The sequence below is a fragment of the Plasmodium inui genome, assembly GCF_000524495.1.
Source record: "Plasmodium inui San Antonio 1 unplaced genomic scaffold supercont1.9, whole genome shotgun sequence".
Lineage (NCBI taxonomy): Eukaryota > Apicomplexa > Aconoidasida > Haemosporida > Plasmodiidae > Plasmodium > Plasmodium inui.
The window spans coordinates 601,208-616,806 of NW_008481843.1; the positions used below are offsets into that span (position 1 = coordinate 601,208).

General features: G+C 47.7%; 4 protein-coding genes across 4 annotated transcripts; 3 read left to right on the plus strand and 1 right to left on the minus strand.

The window, feature by feature from the left end:
• Nucleotides 1-1,327: 1,327 nt before the first annotated feature.
• On the plus strand, nt 1,328-3,511 carry C922_02619 (hypothetical protein; the record flags this gene model as incomplete). Its single annotated transcript, XM_008818218.1, has 5 exons — nt 1,328-2,489; nt 2,623-2,725; nt 2,874-2,944; nt 3,084-3,208; nt 3,431-3,511. 5 exons carry the CDS (start codon nt 1,328-1,330, stop codon nt 3,509-3,511), a joined length of 1,542 nt encoding a protein of 513 aa, XP_008816440.1.
• Nucleotides 3,512-6,278: 2,767 nt separating this feature from the next.
• On the plus strand, nt 6,279-8,888 carry C922_02620 (CMGC/GSK protein kinase; the record flags this gene model as incomplete). Its single annotated transcript, XM_008818219.1, has 2 exons — nt 6,279-8,109; nt 8,350-8,888. The coding sequence occupies 2 exons, from the start codon at nt 6,279-6,281 to the stop codon at nt 8,886-8,888; spliced, it is 2,370 nt and encodes a 789-aa protein (XP_008816441.1).
• Nucleotides 8,889-10,763: 1,875 nt separating this feature from the next.
• Nucleotides 10,764-11,423, plus strand: C922_02621 (hypothetical protein; the record flags this gene model as incomplete). The annotated part of the gene is made up of 1 exon (XM_008818220.1): nt 10,764-11,423. The coding sequence occupies one exon, from the start codon at nt 10,764-10,766 to the stop codon at nt 11,421-11,423; it is 660 nt and encodes a 219-aa protein (XP_008816442.1).
• A 571-nt stretch (nt 11,424-11,994) lies between these two features.
• On the minus strand, nt 11,995-14,937 carry C922_02622 (adenosinetriphosphatase; the record flags this gene model as incomplete). Its single annotated transcript, XM_008818221.1, has 3 exons — nt 11,995-12,936; nt 13,085-13,378; nt 13,723-14,937. The coding sequence occupies 3 exons, from the start codon at nt 14,935-14,937 to the stop codon at nt 11,995-11,997; spliced, it is 2,451 nt and encodes an 816-aa protein (XP_008816443.1).
• Between the last annotated feature and the right edge of the window lie 662 nt (nt 14,938-15,599).

The window sequence follows — 15,599 nt, forward strand, 5'->3', positions numbered from 1 at the left end:
TTTTGTTTGTTCACCTTGCATTGGCCAGAGAGCAACTACGCGTGCACATTCCCAAGCCCTGAATGTTACATCAGATAACAAAAAATAATTGCACCCCTCAAGTGTGCATTTTTTTTTTTGTTCTTTTGTGTGTGCTCTTTTATATGTCTTTCAAATAAATGGTATTGTCTGAAGGATGAAACAGGACTTTTTTTTATTTTTTTTTTATTTTTATTTTTTTTTGGGTGGCATACACAGCACTCACTCGTGCCACTTCGTATCGTACACTTGCGTGTGGCGACTCTCTGTGCGTCTCCGCGTGGTTTTCTCGTGAGCGAGGGGGTTAACTGCGCTCTTGACGTACACACTCGGTAGTGTTTTTCTCGCATAACACGTTTACACACATGTGCACCCGAGTTTGCAACGCCCCTTTTTTTTGTTCACGACCCTTTCTCAAGGGCATGGGAATGAGAGGGACTATGGAAATGCAAATCAAAGTTGAGAAGAATGTGTCACAAGATAACGCACTCGTTTGGACTTTGCGACTGTGCGAATGATCTGTTATATTGCGACTGTTCCAGTGATCTGTTATATTACACCTGGTAGGTTTCTCTGCTTTTTTGCTACTGCGTTTTGCTACTTCGTTTTTGCTAGTGTGTTTTTTTTTTTTTTTCCTTTTCTGCCTCCCTTTTGTGTGTCCCCTTTTTGCCCCCCGTTTGTGTATCCCCTTTCTGCTTCCCATCTGTGCGCTCCTTTTTTTCTCTCTCCCATTTGGGTTATTAAAAGCACGCCCAATCTGTTTTAATCTGTCCCGCGCGGAAAATTGCCTTTCCTTCCCCGCCCAGTGGTGTGCACTTATCTGTGCATGAAGGACCTTGGCGCGCTGTGACTCTCGACGGTTGCTCTTTTGTACACCCCCGGTTGTGCGCGTGCAAGGGGAAGGGGGTGTCAAATGGAGTTGGAAAAGGAGTTGGCAGAGGAGCTGCGAGCGGAGTTGCCACCCAAATCGTAAACACTTCGCGCGTCCACATGCACCTGTCCCCGCACCGCCCGAAGGGGAGTTCACCAACTTAGGGCAAAATTACCGCGTAGTGTGAAGCCCCGCATCCTCTCCCGAGGCGCCATATTTATGGGAGGAAAGAGCCACTAATAGGCACCGATTGGCAAAAAAAGGGAAGGGGGAAAGTAGGCCGCACGAGAGATAGAAGAAACTGGAACACCCCTGCATAGCGGCATATAGCGGCGTAACGGCAAAGCGGCCTGACAGTATCGCTACGTAACAGTGGGACTTCCCCTACGTTTACCGCCTCTTGGCTAATCCCTTGTTTGCTAATCGCTTGACCACACAATGCAGAGCGTGCCGAGCGAGACGACGCTCAACTCGGAGCCATATAAGAGCAAGGACAACATGACGATGGGACGGAACGAAAAGTCCACGGAGTTTTCTGACAACTCGGATGCGTCAAACATCAAGGAGGAATACATGGAGCAGAAGGAAGAATTCGAAAAAAAAATGTGTGGAACGATGAACGATAAGTTAAACCTATACGACAATATCGTAAGCGAGATAAAGGAGCTCTACAATGGAAACATAGTTATGAACAATAAAGGAGTGGACCGCCTGAACATCCGAAATGTAGCCAAGGGATTGTTCCTCAGTATTAATAAGACTATTTCAAAGAAGGTGCGTGTTTTAGTCATAGGAAATTCCTCATCAGGGAAAAGCACATTCATTAATTGGTTTTTACAAGAAAACATTCAGAAGACAGGGTACGAATTTGAGACAAATCATTTTACATTGATCACCAGTGGGAACTATTACTCCGAGTTCAACGGAGAGGTAACGATTAAATCGTTTGACTTCCTAAAGCAGATTGCCACACGAAATAGAAACTTTAAAAATAATTTATGCACAAAAATGTACGTAAGTAAAAATGTGGAAACAAAAAATATCGATTTTATTGATACACCAGGGCTGAAAGATATTATGGACAAAATCGATTTTGATATTAATAGCATCATTTATGATTTGGCTGATTATGTCGATATCATTTTGGTTTTCTTTGACTCTTCCGGGAAGTCACTAAGTAATCGATTACTCCTTATCATTAAAGAGATTTATGAAAAACATATAGAGAAAATATTATTTATTTTTTCCAAAATTGATGAAATAAAACATGAACAAGACAGGATAAAGTTGCTGTGCCAGACGACTCAGTGTCTGGCGAGTAAAATAAACATACGATACAATATCGATTTGGTCCCTATTTATATTTATGGGGCTAAGAATGGGAGATACCTCTTTGAGGGCGCGAGAAATGATGACGATCTCTGCATTGTCAACCGGATGGGTGACATCATTTATGAGATCAAGAAACTTTTTTTCAAAAAATTGGAGAAGGACCTCTACTGCCTCGTCAGCGACTGCGACTGTATTATTAATAAGATTCTGGACATCTTGAAGACGGACGGGGAGAGGCGCGTCCACAAGTCAGCCCTCAGGCGCGAGCGTTAGTGGAGGAGGAGAGCCCGGCAGAGAGGCGTTTCAGCGAATCTCGTCAGAGGGGAATATGTATATGTATTTACTTCTACGCTTTTTCCCATTCTTGCATCTCCACTTCTACTTTTTTTTTTTTCCCGCAGGCATAAAACACACCATCATCCAGGTGTTCACCCTCGTTGCGTTTCTATTCTTTCTCTGCACGCATCTCTCCGTGCACACCTACTACAAGGACGTCCTGCTGAGGTGTGTCCTCATAGCGAAGTTTAAGAAGCGGACCCTAATCGTTGCACAAAATCCCACGCAAACACTACACTACTGCCAGGGTCACCTCTTCTTGTAACGCACCCACAGACACCGACACATCTACCTCCCTGCACACTTCCCTTCACAGATACGTTGACGTGTCGACAAATCGCTTTTACAAAAATTATGTCATAAACACGGGAATCCTTCTTAACAGTTGTAAGTCCAACGGGGTGTAACGATGCGCATCGGGGGAGGAAGCGTGGGGTTGTGTTGTCTTATCCTACACATACGCTGCGCGCTTCCGTCCAGATGCGACGCGCTCTTCGCTCCAATGTGTACTTTTTTCCACCCCCAGGGGAAAACTCCTACCTGATGATCAACATGGCCCTGGTCTTCTTCTTCCTCCTGAGCGGGATCATGAAGAAGAAGTTCACCAAGAATATCAAAATTCTGCACGTGTCAAGCAAGGAGATACTCAGGGTGAGCAGGATAAAGCCGCGTGGTTGAGTGGCATTGTTTAGCGGCGTGGTTTAGCGGCGTGGTTAACCGCTGCCGTTACGCGGTGCAGTTATGCGGCGCACCGCTTCTCATATCCTCTGTGTAAGCTAGCTTATTTCCAGATAAAACCTCCCCTTTCTGCTCTTCCACCTTCATCTTCTGTTTATTCTTTTTATTTTTTTTCGCCCCACCGACCCGACGCAGGAACAACTCACCTTTGCCAAGTTCGCCAAAGACAGGGGGAAGTACTTGGCCAAGACCTTCTACGAGTTGAAGCAGAGTTGAGGCAGGCGCTCCAAGGTAGAGAAAAGAAGAAAAAAGGGGGGGAAAAATAGGAAAAAGAAAAGAAAAACAAAGGCAAAAGAAAAATGAATAAGATACCATGCAGGGTAACCCAGACAAATGTGACGACTTTGTTTCCCCTACCCTTGGCGCTTCACTCCAATTTCATGTTGGTAATGAAGGAAATAAAACAACATGGAAGAATTTTTTTTTTCTCTCTGCTAACCCATCGCCGTGGCGATTACGTAGGAAGATCCACATCATTCTCCCATTCGCTTACCAGTGAATGAAAAAAAAAAAAAAAAAAAAAAAAAAAGGAAAAAAAATATCTTCCCCCTTTTTTCGTACACAATTAAGAGAGCACCAGTAGTGGTGGTTTTCCACCCTCCCTGTTTCCATTTGGCTCCCTCTACACATCGTTGGGTTGGCAGCTTTGCGAAGTTATGTCGCGCGCCTTGCGCGATAATTTAGGACCGCGATTGCAGCTGTGTTGCAACTGCTATTCTTTGTGCCATTCCTTCTGTTCTGTTGTCTTTTCTGCCGCTTCGTTGCATTTTATTTCCCTTTTTCCCCATCCATTTTAAAGGAACTACACGGCGCAGTTTACTTCTCCCCTGTGAGAAGCCAAACGTGTGACCGTCTTTCTAACCATTTTAAGTCAAATTTTGTTGTCCAACTGATCACAAGTGAGTTCTCCACTGAGATGGGACAAATGCACACTTGTCGCGTACCTATCGGATGAGGGAATATCCAAAGGGCGTTGCCTCATCGTCGTAGTTTTAAAAGGCCACTCGTTCCGATGCATAATCGCCTCATCAAAATATAGGATAATCGCGTGAATTAAACATACGATGAGTTGCCTTCACCGCATAGCGGTCACCTGAATGATGCTGCTCCCCTGTGGGTGTTTTTTTTTTTTTTTTTTTTTTTCTCGCTCCAATTTGGCTGACCCCCCCACCGCCGCTTAACCAGCATGGGAAAAAAGAAAAAAACATCTTAGTGAAGTATTCTCTCGCCAAATTAAAATTTGATGTCTTTCTCACGCCTCCACCTGGGGGGCGAAGTCTTATGTTACGTCCACTTCACCATCACATGGGTGTCAAGTTTTTTTTTTTTTTCACCACAGTGGTGATCCTCCCCTGACATACAACTGCGAAACAATTTTTTCGATTACTGTTGCACGTTTTTTTCAATGATAATTTGTTCCACACTTTGGTTTTTTTGTTCTTTCAGTTTCGCCATTTTTAAGGAAAGGGGAAAGCACAGCGAGGTAAAGAAATAGCACAACGAAATAGCGGCGCAACAACGCAGCAACGCTGTGGGCGGAGTGAAGCAGCTAAATTGGCGCTCTCCACGGTGCATATGTGGTGCATACGTTGCGTATACGCTGTTTGAGTGATGCTGCGTCCCGCGCGAACACAACGGCGGCAGCAAGTCAGTGCGTTTTTATCATTTACGCATAAGGGCAAAATAATTTTCTCTCCCCACTCGGCCTCTCCAAATACATATAACTATAACGACAATCTCTGCGGAGCGGCAGACTGCGTACGTGACTCCCACATGGCGTGCAGGCAGAAAAACGCGAGTCGCGTTGCACAAACGGCACAAACGACGCGGATGACGCATACGAGGTAGGAAATAGCGAATACTCATCCAGCACGACTGCGCCGTGTTTATTCTACATCCACGACAGCGGAGGGGGCTCTTCGCCTTGTTGGCCGTCAGTAGGTGCGGCGCATCCTCCCCCCCTCTGCGCGACCGGAGTTGTTTTCTCACTTGACACCATTTTGCAAGCCATTTGCTTCCTATCCGTTGGCCAATTTATTTCTCCCATTTGTGCATCCTCTTCGCGCAGGGCGCCTGGAACATCACTCCTTACACATCACTCCTTACGCATCACTCCTTGCGCATCACGCCTGGCCCGCAGTCCCCTCTGGTGCCGCGTTTTTCTCACATGACATAGTTGTCCTCTCCTGCCGTGTACGGGCTCCCCTCGCCCCCTTCCAAACAGAGATGAGTCAAATGAACAAAATGACATGAACGAAAGCTGAAGCGAAAAAAAAAATAAATAAAATAAAAGGCCCTTCACGCAGTGTTTTTTATACACGCGTTTATACACTTATATATATGCCCATACACACGCGTGCGTGCCAATCGGCGTGACTGAGTGATGTGAGAAATGCTCCCAAGCCAACTGATGGACATGAAGCGGGCAACCCCAACGAATGCGTCAAGGCGATAGTTCCCCCCCACTGACGAGGATGTTGGAGTGACGCGGGCTGATTCGAAGCGGCACGGTACAGCGCGATACGTACGTCATCATCATATATTTTTATTTATTTTTTTCTTTGTGTATGTGTGTGTGCATTTGACACAGGAGAAAGGCAAGTGGGAGGCAGTAATCAACTCGCAATGATCCTGTGCAGAAGGATTAGCGCCAGACGGAGGGGAGAGTTCCTTTTTTTTTAGTTCTGCAGGTGGGCACTTGGCCCTCCATCCCCCCGGGATTTTCTTTGTTTTTTGTTTTTTTTTTTTTTTTTGTCCTTGCCTGCACGTGGAAAGAGGCCACATTTTTGCCGAACCCTCGTGCGGACGCCCCAAGCGTCGCCGTTAAATGGTGCCCATGATACCATTGTGGCGACACGAAGTGATGATTAGGGGCCCTCTGTGTGTATAGGAAGGTAGTAGCGTGTAGTCCCGCCCCTTCTTCCGTGTCGCCCTAACCGTGTGCTCCTTCCCTCTTCCAATCTGATCCTCCCTGCCGTCCAAAATGGACCTCATAAAAATATACAAACAGAACGAAATTCTAAAGGATTACGTAAACATATACTTCGATGATGAAAGGGAACCAAGTCTCCAGGAAAACATAAAGTATAAAATTTTACACATAATCGGAAATGGAGTATACGGGGTGGTTTATAAAGCCTACTGTCTGGACAGCTTATGTGTCGTGGCCTTGAAGCAGACGTATCAGAAAAATGCTCGAATTTTTAAGGAAGTGGATATTATGAAAAAACTCAGACATCCAAACATAGTAAAATTGAAGCATGCATTTTACACGGCCACTTCAAATGGAGGAATCTACGTCCATATGATTATGGAATATGGGAACACCGATTTGGCCACCTCTCTTTACTATGTTAGCATAGAAAATTCACCTGACCATGTTAATACTTTTTATGAGCCAAGTGGGAACGAAGAAGGGTATGTACAGAATGGTAATGGCGCTATGCTTGGGGATGACTGCTTAGACGATGCGAACTTTACAGGTGGGAGGGACAATCGGGAAGGGTCACACCATAGCGACTCCACTCGACTGACCAGAGCACAATTGGACTGTCCCAGGGGGGGAAGCGGCGTGATCAAAAACGCGGTAAGTAACTTCAACATAAACGCACTACAAGAAAGCATCAGCCATATTTGTCCATGTCACAATATAAGGGAGTATATTAAAAAAAGCTTCCTCAATGAGAATCAGATTAAGATTTACCTCTACCAATTGATTCGGGCGACCCTGTACCTACACACGCTGTGTATAACGCATCGAGACATAAAGCCACAGAACGTCCTGATCTTTCTTAACAAGCAGGGTAGCAGCGGGGTAGGGGGCTTAAGGAAGGGGGGCCATCAAGGGGACAACAAAGGAGACAACAAAGGAGACAACAAAGAGTGCCTCGTGTGCATTCAGAATTCGTTCAAGGTTAAGTACATAATGAATAGGCGACGTGGCGGGAGAAACCCAAGTGAAGCACAGGGGGCAAGTGAGGCGGCGCCTGGCCTGGCCGCGTCTGGCCAATCCGCGAGAAGAAAGCCCTCCCGTGGTGGTATCCCCAATTCTGCTAACAAGGCCGAGGAGGAAGGTTCGCAAAATGAGGAGGGATCTTCCGAGAGGGGAAGAAGAGAGGAAACCCATTCGGGTGACTGCCACCATTGGATGGAGACCACGTCGTGCGAGACTTCCCAAAGGAGAGTGCAAAGATGCCACGGCCGCTACGGTAGGAGCAGTACGCCGTTTTCCGTCAAGTGCGTAATGAGCAGTTTGGACAGAAAGGACATGCAGTTAAAAAGATCGGCGAGCATGACCGAGTTATTTAAGGACACCTACGACATGGGTAGAGACAACCGCGATGCGTGCGAGGCCAGTTTGAAGGAGGACTGCTCTCCCCTTTCTGCAAACAATTTTAAGAGCGAGTCGAGAGAGGACAAATCGGTTGTTCAGCTAGGGTCGCCCAATTGGTGCACGGACAAGAGCCCCCTAGTTGATGCAGAGAAGGATAAAGTGGAATGTCATCCAAGTGAGAACGGGGGCGTCCCGCCTCCTCGTGACAGAGACAATTCCTCCTCCATCTCCTCCACGGAGGGGGATATATTGTCCCGTTTCGAACTCAACCCAGAACACACGGAAGAGCAGATCAGTCTCAACAGAATATATATGAATGCCATCACGTATAAGTATATCAAATTGTGCGATTTTAACACCTCCATTAAATTGAAAGAGAATTACAAGTATTTCAGTTATGTTTGTTCAAGATATTACAGAGCCCCCGAGCTGCTTTTCGGATCGAATTATTACAGCCAGGCGATTGACACCTGGTCGATAGGTAAATCTCGTGAGAGTGTGACAGCGTGAGAGGAACCGCGATGTGTGCACTGCACGCAGTGGGCGCGGAGTTGGGAGAGGGACTCTCCTTCTGCGTCCGTCCGCGGCATTTTTCCCATATTGGCTGTTAACGCGGCTGTATAAGGAACGGTCTATACGGTCACTCTACGGGGCCACTCTACACGGGTTACTCTACACCGCCGCTTCGTACCGCTTTACGCCGCTCCCTGCCCCCCCTAAGGCTGCGTCATGGGAGAACTCATCCTGGGGAAGCCCCTCTTCCTGGCAGATTGTGCATCGGATCAGCTCGTCGAAATAATCAAAATTTTGGGGACGCCCAATGATGAAGACTTCCTCTCGTTTAAAAGTGGCCACAAGAATGTAAAGCTACCTCAAGTCAAACCAATAACACTGAAGAAGCTGATCAAAAATCAGAGTTCTCAGGAGAGTATCGATCTGCTAGGGAAGCTTCTTCAGTTCAATCCTCAAAAACGAATCAAGCTCTGCAATGCATTGTTACACACCTACTTTGACGACATACGGAATTTAAATGCTTTCAAGGATGATCGGAATGGAGGGAGTACTTTCCCGTTGCCTTACATAACAAACTGTTTCAACTTCACGAAGGAGGAGCTGCTACACTTCACCGTGGAGGAGCGAAAAATCCTCGTACCACTGGAAGTACGGCGTAGGAAGTTGGACGAGGTGATGCAGTACATAGACATGCCGCTGGAGAGCTTCGACAAGATGTATCCGAATAAGGTGCACTTGGCGTGTTGATAGGGGAAGGGGTGAAATAAGGACACCGCTGCTATAGTGTCAATACGCAGCGGGAAGAAGATAACCACGCATCCGCCTCGCTGTGTAGGTCCTCCCTCCCGCTAGAGACCACTCGACAATCCCACAGAATGCTCACCCAATCTTTTTTAAAGGCTGGACGAGTGTGTAGCCTTTCCCACGGCCCTCTCAGCGATGTCTACTCTTCCGAGTATTTAAAGCACCCTTCCTCATTGTGTAGTCCGTTTTATGTGGCTCCCGTTTTGCCTCCCCAGTTTTGTGTCCGCCGCGTCAATTTTGTTCAGGAGTGCCCCTGCACATACGTAATACGCGAGCGCTTCTCTATTTCTTTTTTTTTTTTTCTGTAAGTCCGATTTGTCTGCCTGCGCAAGTACGTACGTAAGAGCGTATAGTATGTAGGCACCTACCTACACGTGTGTGAATTTTTTTTTTTTTTTTTTTGGTTGTTTTGCGTAAGTGCTGCTCCACAACGGCAGCCATAAATGCATCCGAAGTTTTCATTTAAAACTCATTTGTTGGACCGGTAGAAGCAACGAATTTGATCGTTTTTGTAATATACCCACTTATCCAGCGTCGGTTGGAGGTGTGCGGACGGGGGCAACGCGCCGGTGGTTCGTGGCACTGACGGATCGGCCATATTAGCGGTTATCCCCTCACTTGAGAGAGTCCCTCATGCGGTGTTTGTGTAATGGAGGGAAGTTGTCCGATAAGAAAGGGGCGTCTGCTATTCCATTCAGGAGGAGGAACATCCTTGGTGGAGACGTTCCTTTCGCCATATGACCCCCTTTCCGCTTTGTTCCTTTTTCTACGTTTAACCTCCTTCCTCATGTTGTTATCGATATAGTTGGTTTCTCCCCATGGGTGTCCCTTCGCACACCTTTGCAATAGCAAACGGTAAGACGTGGCCTAATGTAACAAGCCTAACCCATTGCGCAATTTACGCGTTAAGTACTGAGTTGATTTTTTTTTTTTTTAAAAGGCTCAATGGTAAGGACGTTATATTGTGGAGATTTCCCTGTGCTGGGTTGTTTCCCCTCAGTTTAGCGGACTCTGATGGGGGTATCTTCTATCTCATTTGGACGTGTGCTGTTATGTAGGGGGTTATATGTACCCCCAGGGGGGGAAAAAAGGAAAGACAAAACGGAGTATAATGCAACAAAATGTAGAAGCGGGATGTATCACAGAATGAGCCAGTCAGTGGGGGGGGAAATGCCAAACGAGACGAACCAAATGACTGATGAGGCGAATCGGCCCCCTTCCCAAATACCGCAACAATTTTCACGCGGAGAGTGCAGTCTGCAGCAGAACCGAGCGCCGTTCGCCAGCCTTCACACTTCTCCCCACGCGAGGCCGACAAAAATATTTCTTTTAATCTGCAAATTGGGTTGTGCGAATTGGGGCCCGTTCAAATTTTATTTTATTTCATTTTATTCTGTTCTATTTCATTTTACTTTATTTTTTATATTTTTCCACCCCCACAATCGTCTTTTTTCTTTTTTCCTTTCTTTTTTTTTTCCCTCACTTTGCATATGGGTAAAATTTGATGGGCAACTCGTTTGACGTGAAAATGGCGCCACGCCCTGCGCCAATTTGTTTCGGCCAACGGAGAGAAATCAAGAGCGCGGTTGCACCTATGCACGGGTGGAAATTCACACGAAGAGGCATTCACACCAGGGGAGCTTCCTACTAGGGGACATTAACACGAGGGGACCTTCGCGTAAGGAGAAGAGTCACTCCACCTTGGAAGCTCTCTCATTGCCAATCTATTTAACCCTGCGGCTGAGGAACCCCCCCACTCCGCTGGAAAGACAGCGAAGAATTCATCGAAGTGGAGCTCTCCGCGGAGAAGTGCCCAAGATGCGCAAAAAGGGCAGCGGCTTCATTGGGGGGAAGCTAAATTTAAAAATAAAAAAAAAAAAAAAATCCGTCAAGCGGGAAGTGCGCGAGGGAGAAGCCAACCAGGTGGATAGCGTTGCGGGGGATAGCATTGCGCGGGATGGCGAAGAAGCTGAGGATAAGAGAATCCCATCGGGACATGATGGCAAGACAGATGGATCCGAAAATGTTCTAAAAGGAACAGGACGAGTAACAACAGAGAAAAATACAGTCCATGGAGTGAGAACCGATTTTATGACTGAAATAAAACAGGGTTATGACATCATTTTGGAGAACCCATCGACTTTTCGAAACGAACGAAGGACCGTCACTTCTGTGTTAAGCAACAAAACGTTGGTCGTCCATGAGGCGTTTACAACGGACATAAGTACCACGTGTACGTTTTACATCGTCCCCCGGGGGAAGTCCAGTGGGAAATCCCTCGACCAATCGGGGGCACATATCGGCGTGGAGTACGCCAAGGTCTTTGATCAGGCTCCCAAGCAGGATCTGGTCGAGGTGCGGGAAAAGACGGGGCTCTGGTCATACAAAGTTGTGAAGAAAAAGGTCGATGGTCGGCTAACCAACGAGGAGAAGCTCGACATGCGCGTGAAAAGCGGTCGCGATAAGTTCTGCTGGTAGTCGCGGTCGAAGCGGCAGGAGCGGCTGTGTAAGGGGGGATCCTGTCTAACAGGGGATGCTTACGTGCCCTCCCGTTTGCGCCCCCTCGGAGGAGGAACCCACTCGCGGGAATGGAAAAAAACAGACAGATAGATAGACAGATAGATAGACAGACAGACAAACAAACAAAAAAACAAATAGATTAACCCTAACGGGCGAACAAACTCGAAAAAAAAGGTAAGGACCCCCAGGGGGGGTTAGACTTTGAGGCCCAGAAATGGGCCATAAGCGGGGGCCTCCCCTCCTCTGAGGAGGGTAAAAAAAAGAAAGGGGCAAAAAATGTCGTGGCGGTGTTGGCGGTGTTGGCGGTGTTGGCGTGTTTGGCGATTCTCGCGACGTACGTAGCGAGAGGTCAGTGCCAACTGGAGATTCCCCTCTTCGCCTACGATGCCGCGGATAAATGCTCTGACATTGAGGTACCCCAGGGGGCATGGTCATCATAGAACTTGCTTCCCTGGTGAACAGACCCCTCCACGGATGTGCGTCCCACAAGTCTCAAACACGACGTCGAGGGGCTACTCCATACCGCAGCTTACTTCGCGGGGGCTTCTGCAAGTTGGAAGTTTTGCGAGGCGTATTTGAGTAGCCATTCTCCGTCTACCTTCGTGACGGTGCGCGCGTACAGCCGCCTTGTCTGCACGACGTCCGAATAAAAAATGAAAGATGCCTTGATGTGCGAACTAAAAAGAGTGGACGATGGGTGAATATACAACTTGCTCTTTGTTACGACATTTATGAACTCATTTGCATTGGAGGTCGATCTGGCTACATTAAAAAAACAGGACTTGCATAGACAAATTAAGACTTGATCCCATTTATGCATATGTAGCTTTGCTGAAACTGTGATGCCCATTTTGCCGGACATTATCTGTAAAATCTGCTCCTTTATTTTCTGCACCTGCTGTAAGGTTTCGTTGTTGAGGGCATATAAGTGGCAGAAATGCTTTTGCTGCTTCGGGGTGGCTTCTTCCTGCCACAGGTAGAAGATGTGCAGGAGGGTTAGGTGGTCTCCATCAGGATGTATCAGCTTCCTCCGCGCGATGTTAATGAGTTTGTTCCTGTCACTCAGGGGCGGGTCCTCCTCCTCCTCGGCGGGGGGGTGGTTAGAAGTGGCATCCCGGTTAGAAGTGCCACCCGCGTTGGAAGTCCTATCCGCCTTAGCGTCAACCGTGGCGTCCCCATTCACCATTTTGGAGTCCTCATAAAAGTTGTAACTGAGAAATATGCTCTCACAGTTTAGGAACGCGACGATGGTAGCGACTTCGTCCATGCAATGGAACTCCATAGAACACAACATCATGTTTGCATAAATCGGGTTCAGTGGAAGGAGGCACATCTTTCTTCCAACCTCGGTCAGGTTATTTTCCACATCTATTGCGTTGATTCGGAAGAGGACTTTCGCCGAGTGCAGGAGTAGCTCCTTCTTGGGGTTCTCCGGGAAGTTAAACTGCAGCGGGTTGGCGATGTTCATGGCCTGCAGGGGGGAGGGGGAGCCACGTGACACGTATGATAAGCAGGATGACCGCGATCAGCACGATCGGCACGATTCGTGGTAGGGGACGGGAAAATGCAAAGACGGCCCCTCCTCTGCTACACCTCTGTGCACACGGAGCAATCCCCACCTTTAACTCCAAATAGATCTGCGTCAGATCGGAGCGGAAAATCTCAGGAATTAAAAACGGGTTCATACTCTCGTATTCCTCCTTGGAGTAGACGCGGTAAACCTGTCCGGGTCCCTCCCTTCCAGCTCTTCCACTTCTCTGGATGGCGGCATCCTTCGATATCTGCGTGACCTTCAAAACGCTGCTCCCCTTCTTGGCGTCGAAAAATTTTATCTTCACGCGCCCGCTGTCCACCACGTACTTTATGTTTGGGATGGTAACTGACGTCTCGGCGATGTTCGTGCTGAGGATGACCTGAAAAAGAAAAAAAAACGGGTGAGGGGGAAGCATATAGACGCAGATATATCGTAGTGATAGTGGGGTGGGCGTAGAACGGGTCATCATACACAGAAGGGTTTTTCTCGGGGGAATGTACGTCCCCCTTTTGCGTCGTCACGGGATGGTACAAAGAGGGGGAAGATGGAGCGGGGAGAACAAAGGGAAGAAGTTAAAGGTAAGGCGGGAATCCACTCGATTAACAGCGTTCACGGCTAAAATTCTGGGAGCTACACCCCCGGGTCGACTTTGCCGATGGGTCGTTCCCTATGCTGCATCCCCTGTGCCGCGTTCCCTATTCCGCTTCCCCTCTTCCGCTTTACCTTTCGCGTGTTGGGTGGCGCGGGCTCGAAGACGACCCGCTGCTTCCTATTCGGGAGGGACGAGTAAAGCTGCAGAATCTTCATGGCGTATATCTTGTCCGGCACCACCTCCCTGTGGCCGAAGTGGAAACAAATGCCATCCTCGATTGGATTCTTCGCATTCAGGGCGACGTTAATTCTGTCTAGCACGTCCCCCTGTTGCTGGCCCGGTTGCTGCTGGCCCCCCTGTTGCTCATCCCCCTGATCGTCTTCAATGAGCTTCCTCAGCAGGGAGCCTTTATAAATTATCTTCAGCTTCTCTTTCAGCATTAAGTTTACTGTTTCGATTTCTTCCTGGCCGGGCAGGAAGACGAGCACGTCTCCGATGGGGGGGGGTGCCGCGCTGGCGTCGTTGGTGGGCTGCTTGGCCGTCTCGTTGGTCTGCTTCTCCGTTAGGGGTTCCCCCGGCTGGTCATCCGGCTGGTCATCCTGCCGCTGGCCCTCCCCGAAATGTATCTGCAGAACCGTGCAGACAACCGAAATGAGGTAATCCTCCACGGGCTTGATGGGGTAGAAAATGCTCACGGGGTGTAACTTGTGGGGGATAGAAATGATCGGTGGGTCGGAAAAGAAGCTTTTAAATGTAGCCACGTCCAAAGTTGCAGACATGAGGATGATTCTGAGCTTCTTTCTCTTCTCCATCAATGTCCTAACGTAACCCAACAGGACATCCGTCCTAATGGACCTTTCGTGTACTTCATCTAATATTAAAAAAGTGTATTTTTTTAACAAGGGATCATTCATGATTTCTCTGATGAGGATCCCATCCGTTACAAATTTGATTCTAGTTTGATCCGATGTCACATTTTTAAATCTGATAGCATAACCGACGTAAGTTCCTATGCCTCCTCTGTTCATTTCTTTGGCCACTCTCTCCGCTACTGTGATGGTTGCCACTCTCCTGGGCAGCGAGATCAGCATCCTCATGGGACGTTTCTCCTTTGGCGACTCAGCGGAGTGACCAGCCTTGCAACCTGCGCCATCATCCCCCCGCCGATCATTATTACTACCGCCACTACGTCTTCCCCCCCTTTTGTCGAAAAAGTACCTGTTTATTATTTGAGGCACCTGGGTTGTCTTCCCGCAACCCGTCTCCCCCTTAATAATGATTAGCCTATTCCTCTTGATGCATTTTTTAATTTCCTTCTTGTGCTTCAATATGGGCAGCTCGCTCATTTTACTCTTCTATCAAAGCGGTGTTGGCGCAATTCGCGGTGTTGATTTTTCCACTTCTTCAAACGGGGAGAAGTTTATAAGAGGTTCCTTCACCTGGTACTTACTTCTACGCATGGGTTACTCCCTTCGCATTGGTTCTTACGTGGCGCCTTCGCTATCTTTGCGCAAAATTGGACCTCTTCTTAACTTCTCTAGCGGCTCGTCCCTAGTCCCTGACGAAGGAACAGATATCCCCCTCTGGTTAAAAACAAAATGGAGGAATGGCTACCCCAGATGAAAGAATGGCCACCCCAGTTGAAAGAACTCCTTCCATCTGTATGCAGAGCAAAGTTATCCAAGTCCTTGTTCCAAGATAGAACGCACAGAGAGGGATCAATGGGAAAAGAAAACGGGGGGGGCCACTTCAGATTTGTAGAGAAACTAGCCAAAGTGCACGCCATCAGCTGGCATCCATCTCCATATGCTACCTATTATTATATATGTAGAAGAATTTATGCATTTTTATGCAGCGGTGCCGCGGTCGGACAATTTCCTTCGCGATGGGCGCCGTGGATTGTTCTTCACGCGTTGGTAAAGGAAATAAGAGGAGGAATGTCGTTGGAAGGGCGAAGTTGACAGGGTTATTAATTTTTTTTTTTTTTTTTTTTTTTTTTTTTTGAGAC